Source organism: Mus caroli, chromosome 9, assembly GCF_900094665.2.
Source record: "Mus caroli chromosome 9, CAROLI_EIJ_v1.1, whole genome shotgun sequence".
NCBI classification, from domain to species: domain Eukaryota; kingdom Metazoa; phylum Chordata; class Mammalia; order Rodentia; family Muridae; genus Mus; species Mus caroli.
The window spans coordinates 33,695,232-33,707,479 of NC_034578.1; the positions used below are offsets into that span (position 1 = coordinate 33,695,232).

The 12,248-nt window shown below is 46.5% G+C and overlaps 2 protein-coding genes across 2 annotated transcripts in view; one reads left to right on the forward strand and one right to left on the reverse strand.

Moving 5' to 3' along the window:
- Positions 1–5,995, reverse strand: part of Nrgn (neurogranin) — an 8,515-nt gene extending 2,520 nt beyond the window's left edge. The window contains exon 1 of the mRNA XM_021173296.2: positions 5,746–5,995. Within this exon, the coding sequence (XP_021028955.1) occupies positions 5,746–5,760 (15 nt within the window). The 5' untranslated portion in view covers positions 5,761–5,995. The remainder of the gene's footprint in view (positions 1–5,745) is intronic.
- A 2,985-nt stretch (positions 5,996–8,980) lies between these two features.
- The window catches only part of Siae (sialic acid acetylesterase), a 93,556-nt gene continuing 90,288 nt past the window's right edge, over positions 8,981–12,248 (forward strand). Inside the window, exon 1 of the mRNA XM_029481501.1 lies at positions 8,981–9,037. The gene's annotated coding sequence lies outside the window, so the exon portion shown is untranslated. The remainder of the gene's footprint in view (positions 9,038–12,248) is intronic.

Consider the following 12,248-nt stretch of genomic DNA (forward strand, 5'->3'; position numbering starts at 1 on the left):
AAAAAAAAAAAAAAAAAAAAAAAAAAAAAAAAAAAAAAACACTGGAGAGATGGCTCAGCGGTTAAGAGCTCTGACTGCTCATCCAGAGGTCCTGAGTTCAATTCCTAGCAACCACATGGTGGCTCACAACCATCTGTAATGGGAACCAATGCCCTCTTCTGGTGTGTCTGAAGACAGCAACAGTTTACTCACATACATAAAATAAATAATAAATAAATAAATCTTAAAAAAAACCCAAAACCTACCAGGGGTCCAAGACAGTTGTCAATAGCTGGTAGATTTGAACCTTGTTCTGTTAAGTTCTAGAGTTTTTTTTTTTTTTAATGCATAAGAAAGGAAACATGGGGGCTGGTGAGATGGCTCAGTGGGTAAGAGCACCCAACTGCTCTTCCGAAGGTCCGAAGTTCAAATCCCAGCAACCACATGGTGGCTCACAACCACACGTAATGAGATCTGATGCCCTCTTCTGGTGCATCTGAAGACAGCTACAGTGTACTTACATATATAAATAAATAAATAAATAAATCTTTTTAAAAAATTAAATAAAAAAAAGGAAAGGAAACACAACCAGCTGACCAGCTTAGCTGTATTCTTGGGAGTACTGTGTGGTCTTGGGAGGTTTTTTGAGCTTTTCCAGTCTTACAACTTCCATTTGAAAAACAAATCACGATGATAATATTCACCTCTACAGGTTTTGAAGAAGAGCAAATTGAATGGTTCCATGAAGGTTTCTGGTATACTCTAGTTGATCAGCAAACAGTAGCTATGCTATGATTGCCTTGTAAAACAATAAGGTGATGTAAAATGGTCAATTTTGTAAGTTGAAAGTGGTCTCATAACAACAGTCTTACACAGCTCATCCTAATAATGTGTTACGTACCATGATATGTTTAGCCAATGACACATCACATACATGATGGCAGTCCCCAATTATATTAATGATGGATGCTGTAGCCATTTTAGTTTACATATATATCCTGTAATGTTTCAACCATTATGAAGTTGGCTAATGTCAGACACATTTCTCAAAACATACTTCCATCATTAAGGAATGCGTGAGATCATCAAAGCCACCTCTGTTGCCCAGGGTTCCTTCCTTTCCCTTTCTTTCCCTTCCTTTCATTTACTCTTACTGCTGCTATTTTTAAGTGCTGGGAATCAAATCTGCAGCCTTGTGCATGTTTAGTAAGTGTCTACCATTGCGCTACATCCCTAGACAGAAGGCTACTTGTTTAAGGCAAGCCTTAAACTCATGTTCTTATTGCCTCTACCTACAGAATGCTGCAGGCCTATTTTCATGTTCTGTTCCTCTTCTGTTCCTCTGTCACCCTGCTCTAGGTGAATGTAGACAGGATTGAGGCCAGGTAAAGTGATAGATTTCTGAGTTTTCAGTCCTATGGAATTTTGGATTCCGAGGAATGGAGATCAGGAGTTTGAGGCCACCCTGGGCTACATAAGATCTCTCTCTCTCTCTCTCTCTCTCTCTCTCTCTCTCTCTCTCTGGTTTTTCTTGAGACAGGGTTTCTCTGTGTAGCCCTGGATGTCTTGGAACTCACTCTGTAGGCCAGGCTGGCATCGAACTCAGAAATTCGCCTGCCTCTGCCTCCCAAGTGCTGGGATTAAAGGTGTGCGCCAACACAAGATCTTCTCTCAAACACACCACCACCACCACTACCACCATCACCACCAGCCCACTACAAACAGAACAAGAACAAAGAAAGGACTTGGAAGCTGATGGTATCAATTTCAGAGGCTTACTAGGAGGACATGCTGCTATGAAGTTAGAAGGGCCTAGAAGAAGCTTCCTATGGCTTCTGGGATTTTGTCCTTATTTTTTGACCAAGAAAAGCTTACTGTTTTCACGGTCTCTCTCTTCTTACGTGAGGTGACCAAGATCTCACAATGTAAGTTAGCTTTCCTTCTGCCTCGTCCTGGCCATCAGCTAGTTGTCAGATATGGGCAGGGTATGAGTGAGGATTCAGTCATCTGTCTCTAACAGGTTTGCCCTAGGGGCATAGTTCTTAAATTTATTTATTTATTTTTGAGTCAAGGATTCATCATGAAGCCCTGGGTGATATTGAACTTGCTATGTAGGCCAGGTTGGGCTTGAAGTTCCCACAGTTCTCCTGCCTCTACCTCTGGAGTGTTGGGAATACAGGTGTGGCCTACCATGCCCAGCCTGTCAGCATAGCTTTCTACTCCAGAAGGCCAAAGCAAAGTTTACAAAAGACTCCCCCTCGTCATGATTCCCCAGCTACCCTCCTTTCCTGGGCCTCAGAGTTCCTTCATTTGTGCTCAAGGTGCATCTCAATGGATTTAAACACAGTTTCAGGGAGTTGCCAAGAGAGTGTGGACAGATAGGCCCCAAACACCCCCTGTCTTCTTGTCTTTCTTAGTTAGCTCTGTAGCTCTCTCTGACATCTTATACTTCACATAAAATACAGATCAACCCCTTTGGGTTTTCTGATTCTCCCAGTGCAATTCTCTCTTAGAGGTTGCGGTGGTTTGGGTAGTTGGTATTTTTCTCCAGCCACCCTAAGACCTGACCTCTTCACCACCCACCACAGGTGATCCAGAGTATGAAACCTGGCAAGAGAAGTAGAGCCACCCCCAACACAGCCTAGCAGAAGGCTCTACTGCTCTTCCCTTGACTCTGCCCCCTGCCCCCCCCAGCTGATTTCTTAGGATGGGCTGCTCATGGCTGCCCATAGGCAGAACTGGAGGCAAATGGGTTAGAAATCTGGGAGAAGATCATTGGTTTTGGTGCTTGGGCAGCTGCCTCTCTTAAAGCCAAGACTGATGGTTGTCTGTATTGAGGGGTTCTGAATGAGCTGGGGTCACCTGGGAGTGGGAGAATGTACTTGCCAAAAAAAAAAAAAAAAAGGAGGAGCCATGGATGGCCACATTCCTTTGCCTCGGAGACTCTCATTTTCTTCAGGGCCAAGCAGAACTTAGCTCAGGTGAATTGTATCCTTCAGCTCCCCAAATCCGAACAGCTTTAAGAACTATGCCTGTCGGCTGCCCCTTATATATCAGGCCCTGTGCCAAGTACCTGGGACATTTTATGCCATGGAATCTCCATTTTAGAAGTCAAGAAACAACCTCAGAGACATTTTATAACTCCCCCAGGTTGCATAGCAAACCAACAGTGAAATGGTCCTCTTCAGAATTTGTACTTTTACCCCCGGCCTCAGGGCGGGTGGTTACTTCCACACTGTTAGCTGGTACACAGTCAACGAGACTACAAAGGAGAAAGGAGTGGGCTATCAAAACAAGATTTCTTTTCCTTTTCCTATTAGACGAAGGCAGGAAAGTCATGTACATTTGCGATGTCAATCAGACACTGGAACATCGAATAATAGCTCCTTTAAAAACATCCCCTTGAAAAAGAACACTGATCTGTTTTCTTCTTCCTCATTTCTCTCTAAGCTTGCTTACCAAGGGGGAAAAGAACAAGTAAGGCACAGCTAGATTCTTCCCAAACATCAGGTAGGAGGTAGGATGGTCATGGAAGAGAACCCCAGAGCAAAAAGATGAGGAAAGCATACTGTTCTCTCTACAGCACAGGGATGCCTGGTAGCAGCCCTGCCCTCTTCCAGTCCTCCACCCTTTTTTGCCCCCCCCCCTTTTCCTTCTTTCTACCTCCTTCCAACTCCACAGAATGAGACTGATGCTGAATATTATCTGGCCCTTTGGTCCAGTGGACTTGGGACATAAAAAACAGAGACTGTGTCAGGGCCCAGTGGAGGAGGTGCCCCTGGACCCTGGACATTCAATACCTCTGGTAGTCCCTCTTCCTCTAGGGGACACTGATTTCAAACACATCAACCACACCCTCAGCCATTATCTATCAGTATTAGTTATCTGTGGTGTAGCTATCTACTTGCCATGCACCAATGGCTTCCTGGGTATTTTTATAAGCACTAGCCAGGAGAGACAAGGTTGGAGGCCTAAGCCCCACATCCCACCCTTTTCATCCTTCTCAGGCTTCCTAGAGTCTTCACCCATTCATGTCTTCCCTGCTGGCATGTCTCCCGATTCCTTTCCCCATCCTTCTTGGCTTCTCAGCCTTTTCTTTCTTGCCTAGCAGTTACCGTCCTCCCCTGTTGACTCATATCTCATAATCTGCCATCTATCTATCTATTTATTTATTTTTTTACTTAATGGAACATTGCTGGGGATGAGGGGCTCTTCCTCAATTGAGACTGAAGACCCACACCTTTCCTTTCCCAGCCAAAAAGTGATTCTTGGGCTCAGTGTGTAGCTCAGAAGCAGAGTACATATTTAGCAGGCATAAAGTCCAGAGTTCAACCCCCAGCACCAAAAATAAGTAAGTAAATAAGCAAATAAGCAAACAAACTGTTCCCTGGAGAATAGCAAACCGCTTCCTTGGAAGAAGCCCTGGATAGTGTTCTTCAAAGGGCGGAACTGTATGTGATTGGCATGCTTCTTTATATATATATATATATATATATATATATATATATATATATATATATTCTGGTCTATACATTTACTGCTATGAGTATTTATGGTAATGAAAATCAGTATGCTTCAAAGAGGGATTGGAGGGCAGTCTTTTGAGAGGACAGGGCTCCACACTTGTCAAAGGTGCCTACTTGGGGGACAAAAAAAATCACATTTCTAAGCCCCATTTGTACAACTGTAAAAGACCTACCTACCTGGGGTGATCAGGCACACTGGCAGCTGTTATTTATTTAACAAGAGTTAAAATGTCAGCAATGGCTTGCCCCTAAGTTCTCACTGCGTCCTGGCCACTGGACATCTGGATGTGTCACCTCTCAAAGATATGGGCTATTCCTCCCTTCCAAACTTATTTATTTTGCCCATTGTAGGAGAAAGGTGGGGTTCCTGCTGCCGTTAAGTAACCTCTGGAGTTTTTAGCCAGAGTGACAGAAAAAAAAAAAAACACTAGGAATTTGGAGTCGTCTTTTTCCGTAGATCGGAGGCTAAGAATAAGCAAACACATTTTATATAGGTATGGGTCACTCAACTCCTTTAGCCAGCTAGGAGACAGGACCAGTGCTGGATGCCTTCATACAAGAGCCCTTAACAAGATCTGCTTTGGCGTTAGGCACTTGCAGCATCCAGTTTCCGTGTAGGCGCTGACAGACACTTCCTTCCCTTGCCCACAGGGCCCTCTCACGGTCACTCACCCAGCACCTTCCAAAGGAGAAGGTTTTGGGGGCTGGACCAGCTCCACCTCAGAACCACACTGACTAGGCTCTTTGCTGCCCATCACCACCAAGACCAGGGTGGTTTCTCCCCGACTTCGCCACATAAGGGCTTAGACGATCATTTGAGGGTCGTGAAGATCTTGCCACAGTCCGCGACAGCAGCAGTGGGATAGGAAATCGTTTGGGGGCCAAAAATTACCAAGGGAAAGGACTAGCACACCAGCAACTTTCCTGTGTCTCCGTGGGGGGAAGTTCCACCTCTCGTCTAAGCAGCAGCTTTCCTGCATGAAAGCTCTGCTCAGATCCAGATACAACCTAGATTGTCTGGCCCATGGGCGCTCAGACGCCCCCGCGAGCTGGGGAGCATTTTCCCCAGGGCTTGGCTCAGATCAGGCAGGCGCCTTCCATCATCCAATACAATATCTCAGCACCATTCTTTCCCACATTGCTCCTAGGTCTTCCGCACCCACTTCCATCCCTCACTCACCCCCAGGGTTTCTCGTGTGCCCCTTGCCCCAGACGACGCTGAGTTCAAGTATGGACTTACCGTGCAGCAGTCCATTGCCGGTGTTGAGGGTCCTTGGCTGGGGTGGAGCCTGGCGCAGAGCGGGGGTGGGTTTGTACGATGCTGGGTGGCAGCTCAGGGGCTGTGGGGCACTCCCCGACCAGCGCAGAATCCTTGCAGAACCAGTCTCTCTCCTCTTGGGTCCGGTCTCCCGCGCTCCGCAACTCTTGCGAATGTAACCTGAGCCCTGCGGCCTCGAAGCCAATCAGGAGACACTTTCTGCAGGGTGGGCGGGGAGAACTGAAGCGAGGACCACTCCTTCTCTCGACTCTCTCCGCCTCGCTCGCTTTGGTGCTCCAACCTCTCCACCTACACACTTCCATCCATTCCTCCTACACACCCCATCTCCCAAATTCAACCCCCCACCCCCTCCGGCTTTCTAAGTCGCAGACTGCCAGGCAGATGTACGTCGGAGTAAGCACAAGGCCTCCAACATCCAGGGCACAAATACACATCTGGGTGCAGCACGCCCTACCGCCCATAGATAGAAAACCTCGAACCTCACCCACCTCCCTGTACTTTCACATTCTAGAGTCCCAAACATTACTCCCTCTATTTCCCCTCTCTGCAAAGAGGTGCCCTCCTCACTCTAGCTACAGAGAAACCTGATGATAGACAACCTACATGATGGGCACATAGTGACATAGACGCTCCAAGCCTCATGCATCCATACATACTCCCAGACGGGGTGGTGTGGCTATCTTCCCACATACAGGCACTGCAGACACAATAGGCAAAAACAACTACACAGGGCCGTGTCCCACACCCTGTGAAGCACAGGTAAACTGTAGACCTCCTGTTCGTTAGCACATAGACAAAAATACCTGCATTCTCACTGCTGGCAATGTCTGCACTGTTTTCTTTTTAAAATTTTTAGCAAGAACACTGTATTGTCACTGTATTCTACATATTAATTGGTTTCATAGTGACCTACTTGTGCTCTTTAAACCATGTTCATCTGGTTACCCTCTTTTGCCCCTTCCCACTCCTGATAACCCCTATTCTTTCCACAAGTATCCCTTTTATTGCCATATCTTTTTTTGGAGGGGGGGGGAAGAGAAGGAACCCATTGAATTTTGTTAGTGTTGTTTACAGGAGCATGGGCAAGGGCTTCTTTACAGCATTATAGGCATTGCACTAGTGACTATACCTCTAAAGTAAATGTCTATCCCTACCTCACCAAGTATTAATTGTATGTAAATCTTCAGGGTGGGGTGGGACCTCATAAGCCCCCCCCCCCTCTTTCCATGATAGAGTGTTGATGGGCCCACTCTTGTGGAGATCTTGTGCAGGTGATCCAGCTGTTGTTAACTCAATAGCCAAGTCATGACTGGAAATCATCATTCCATACCTCACCTCCCTTCTTCTGGTTCTTAAATTCTTCCTACCCCTTCTTCCATGATGTTTCCTGAGCCGTGGAAGTATTGGTATATATGTGTCCTCTCTATGACTTGACATCCAGTAGCCTCTATTTCTCAGTATTTTGACTAGTTCTAAGTGTCTTCCATCATTACCGACCAAGTATCTACTTTGTATCTATCCATGACCTGTGATCTATCTGTCTACTTATCTATCTATCTATCCTTCCATCCATCTGCACCAAATAAAATCACGTACACTCAGCACCCACTTTGAATGTATTTATATCCTGGTACAGACTTATCACACCCACCCATCCCACTCCTCACACTAGACTTCCTAACCTTTTGATTCACCGCTTCAAAATAAGACAAAAGTTAGCCACCCTCACACTTGCTCTTTGGAAGAAAATGGATGCTGTCAACCCAAGCAGTGTTGGGGTTATCACTGGTTTTGGCCCTTTGAGCCCATGCTGGGGCAGGATGTGGTTTAAAGAGAGGCTGGGAAGCAGAGATATGGAAAGGAACATCTGGGGTATGCAGCTTGACCTTTTTGTGGTCTCTAAACCTCCTAGCCTGTCAATGTAGTATAGCTGACTGTGTCACATGATACATCCTAGCCTGTCAGGGTAGTATAGCTGACTGTATCACATGATACCCAGGTGGTTGGGATCCCTTTGAAAAAACTCAAGTCCTCCTCAGCTAAGTTCTCCAAGGAGGGACAGGGAAAAAATTACTGCTTAGAGTAGAGAGGAAGAAATGCCTGGTGTCTCTGAATAGGACAAGGGACCTCAAACAGCCAAGCTGCAATGGATCCCACTGTCACAGGCCAGCCACACTAGGACTGTTGAATGCTTCTATTCCACTGAGTGTCTGGGTCATGGCTTTCCTTGTTAAAGGGAGAATGAGTGGGAGGGATATACCAGTGTCCACTCAGGTTGGGGACATGATTAGCCAGCTTGGGGCTCCAAGCTGAGCTGAAGGCTGGCTGGGATTCCAGGGTTGGGGTGTAGGGGTGTCTCTCCCAGCATGTTTGGGACCCACCCACCCCTGTAACAGCAAATCTGTTCCCCAATCTGTCTCTGGCACATCTTTAGTGCCCCCCCCTCCACCAAATGGCAGGATGTCCTAGGAACTAAGGTCCTTGCCTAAATGACAAACACATCTGTAGCCTCTGGCTGTGCCAACTTCCCCTGTGCTTTTACTCCAGGACCCAGAGGGGAGATGGAAGGGGGAAACAGAGGGGCAGAGAGGATATCAGATCTGGACTCTGCTTTTCCCAAATTAGAGCTGAGGAATTCGGGATTTGGTGAGTCTGCGGTAAAGTCTTCGAGTTGCTAGGCAACATTGCTCTGCAGGCTCTGCTGCCTCTGGGCCCTTCTTCCTGCTGGTCAGAACTAAAAGGAGGGGTATCTTTACCCCCCTCTTCCAACTCCCACACAGCACCTCCCTCCCTCCCTCCCTCCTGCAAGACACCTTTGTGTGGGGTGAGGGTGTCTGAACACTGGCAGACCCATGGGATACCAGATACGGCAACTGTCAGTTCCAACCACAAAACAACCATTTCAGCAACAGCCCACTTGAAGTGCCCACACAGAACTGGCCTCAGTGCTTGGCCTGGGGGATGGGCAGGCTTCAAGGTGAGGAAAAGACAGACAGAGAGGAAGGCAGATCCCAGATTGAGAAGACAGACACACTCACAACTCAAATACACAGAAGTAAGTGACACACACACACAGAGACGCAAAGGCACACAACATTGGCTGCTCATATATCTTCAGGAACACCCTGAGCAGGCTGTCACACTGTGACATCCAACACTTCTTCCTGTGGGATTCTATCACTGCCTCGGAGCACAGCTTAAGGCTAGTGGGAAACCTCTCTTCTGGACAAGGTGCCTGGACTTTGTCAGCAAGGTGAGCTGATTGGCCTCTGAGCCCGTGGTTTTCTAGGTGAGCTTGGAGAAGGGACAGGAGCAGCCTGGGGCCCTTGTGAGTGACTGCATGCATCTGGTCTTTGGCAACGTGATGTCAGGTTATGCTTCTTACCACAGCCTACTGAACTTTAGGGTCTGGGTGTAGGAGGTCAAGTTTTAGAGAATGTCTTAGGGCTAATTTGGCTTAGACCTTGAAGCTTATATTTTTTGACACCTCCAGTTTCAACAGTCCTGCCCATTTGCTAGCTCCCACAACTGTCGAAGGCAAGGATTACAGACCTGGAAAGAAGAGTTCTAGAAAGGGCCAGGGTTAGGGAGCATGCCAGGGTATGCCACTACTCTGGGCTGGAGCCAGCAAGAATTGTGGAGGCAAAGACTAGAAGGTAAGGCAGGTAGAAGAGATGGTGCATCCAGTGAGAGGGTAAAACATAACTTAGTGTAAAGCCTCTGTGGTCCAGTACATATCCTTCTCGGGACAGATGGAGATGGGATTTGGAGAGGATTCTTCCTAGTAAGCAGAGAGGGGGGTGGGAAGGGTGCGGTGTCACGTGACTATCTAGTTGCCAATACTTGTGGCTTCCCCTCCTGGGAGTGGGCCCTCTCTGAACATAACATCCCCACTCAAGCCCACAGAGAGACTCCATAATAAGAAGGGGTGGGAAAGCTGGAGGCTTGTGCCTTTGGCAGAGCTGATCTGGGGCTTCTAAGGTCAGGTTTTACCCATTTGAGTGGAGGGAGTGGGGGTAGCAGGAAATTCAGTTTTCTCTGCAAATATTTCAGCTTTTCTGTAGTCGTATTTTTAGCATCCTGGTTGGCAGAGAAGAAGCCTGGGTACATTTTTAAAGGGGCCTGTGCCAGACTGGAGGGCTCTTTCCACCCCTAACCCACATGTCAGGAAGGAGGGGGAGAAATGAGAACACATGGCAGAAGGGTTGCATTCAAACTCAAAATTCAGGGTTGCTGGCCCTGCTGACCACAAAGTCATCCTCACTAAGAGCCATTATTCGCCACCAGCACCCTTACCATCTACAGCATCTTCAAGACAAGTAAATATTCCCTGAACTTGTGCTGGGAAGAATGCTGTGGGGACACAATATAGAATTGTATAATATGTGGTTCACCCTCCATGTCTATGGATGTGAATGTATGGGCTAAGCTAACTGTAAGCTGCCAATATTCAGAGGGGGAAAAAAAAAACCTCATCTATACTGCTCAGACTTCCTTTCTTGTCATCATCCCATGATACAGTATAAGAATCATTTACATAGCATTTACATTGAATTAAGTCTTATGCATAAGCTAGGGAAAGTTTAAAATATACATAGAACCTGTCTAGGGTACTCGCAAACATGTTTTAAACAACTTTTAAGTTATTAAAAAAAAATCTTATGTGTGTCTGTAAATGTCTCTGTGTGGGTATGTGCTGATGAATGTAGGTGCCCATGGAGACCAGAAGAGGGCGTTAGATTTCCCCTGCAGCTGGAGTTACAGGCACCTAAGGGGAGTGCTGGAACCAAACTTAGGGTCTCTGTAAAAACAGTACATGCTTTTAATGGCTGAGGCATATTTCAGTCCCAAATATGTCATTTTGTATTAGAGACCTGAGCTACTGGGAAATCTCCCAATGGATATTCAGGGACAGACGTAGAAAGAAAGAACCAGCAACAATGAGGAATGCTAAGCTAAATCCAAATAGTGTGTCACAGAGGGCTTCCACGGACATCATCCCATGTGGCACTTTTTATAGCATATTAACACTTTTAACCCCCTTTTCTTGGGCCAAGATATGTGAAATGCCCTGTTATTTGTGTGGTACTAGGTTGCCAGTGTGATACAGAACTGGGGCTGCAGCGTGTTGGGTTTCCTTTAAAAAGCACCTCTCAGGTCTGGGGAAATGGTGCCCATCATGCAAGCATGAGGACCAGTTTGGATCCTCAGCCTTCCTGTTAAGAGCTGGGTACTAGGGGAGGGGTGGGGAGATGAATAGATCCCTGGAGCTCGTTTTCCAGGTAGCCTGCCTAATCAGTGAGTTCCAGATTTGATGTGAGACCCTGTCTGAAAAATGAGCTGGAGTCACTGAGGAAGACATCTAGTATTAGTGTCTACAAGCACTCGACCCATGTGTGTGCATGCACACCTGTCCCCCCAACTCCCACAGAACTTCAGGCTTTGTGTGGAAGGTTGTGTTTGATTTAAAAATTAGTCCTATCCACTTCCTTCTTGGTTCTTGTGCATAAGATAAAAGCAATAAACCATACATACTGAATGAGCAACACAGACAGTCACTATGATGGGAGCTGAGAATTTGGATGTTCACAAAGACTTTCTGAAGAAAGCTGGCCTGAAGCAAGGTTTGGACCCAGTAAAGAGGTCTGAGAGTGCGCAGAGCACATGGGAGGCAGGTGCAAATTTTGTGAGCCAGGATGTTCATTTCAGGTCACTGAACTCATGCAACCTTTGCCCTGACTGGAGGAACCCCGAGGACTGAAGTCTTGATCTCTTTCCCTAGATACGGGGTTTTTTTACGTTTGAAGTTCAGTGTCTCTTTGCCATCTGTGGTGACACATACTGGGGCATGTCTAGACCACGAGAAAGCAAACCAAATGTTACTTACTACCAAAGTGCTCAGCCTTAATGCTCTTTAGAGCTCTCCACAGCTTGGCCCACCACTTCTTTTCTGAGATGAGACTCCGTGTGGTCCAAAATCCTAGATATGACTTGACTCTTTTCCCTGTATTCTCTCAAACACCTGCTTCTCCTGCCTCTTCCACTCATTCAGTTTGCTTTCTGCTTATCCCATGAGTAATAGCTTCTGGCTGATCAGTACCTGCTGGACAAACACATCTTACTGGAACATTTACCCAACAAGAGTATTTTAATAACACGGCAGCAAGCATTTAATATCATCTGAATAGCAAACTCCAGAAACACCCTGAAAATAACCTCGTCATTAGTCAGAGGTCCAGACACATGCATGTTTTAACATATATATGTATATGCATATATATATATGCACACACACACACACACACACACACACACACACACACACACACACACACACACACACACACATATTCATGTAGCACTGGCTTGCCTCAAACTTGCTATAAATAGCCAAGGATCTTGAACTGCCGATTCCCCTGCCTTCATCTTCTGAGTGCTCAGATTATAGGCATGTGCTACCACAC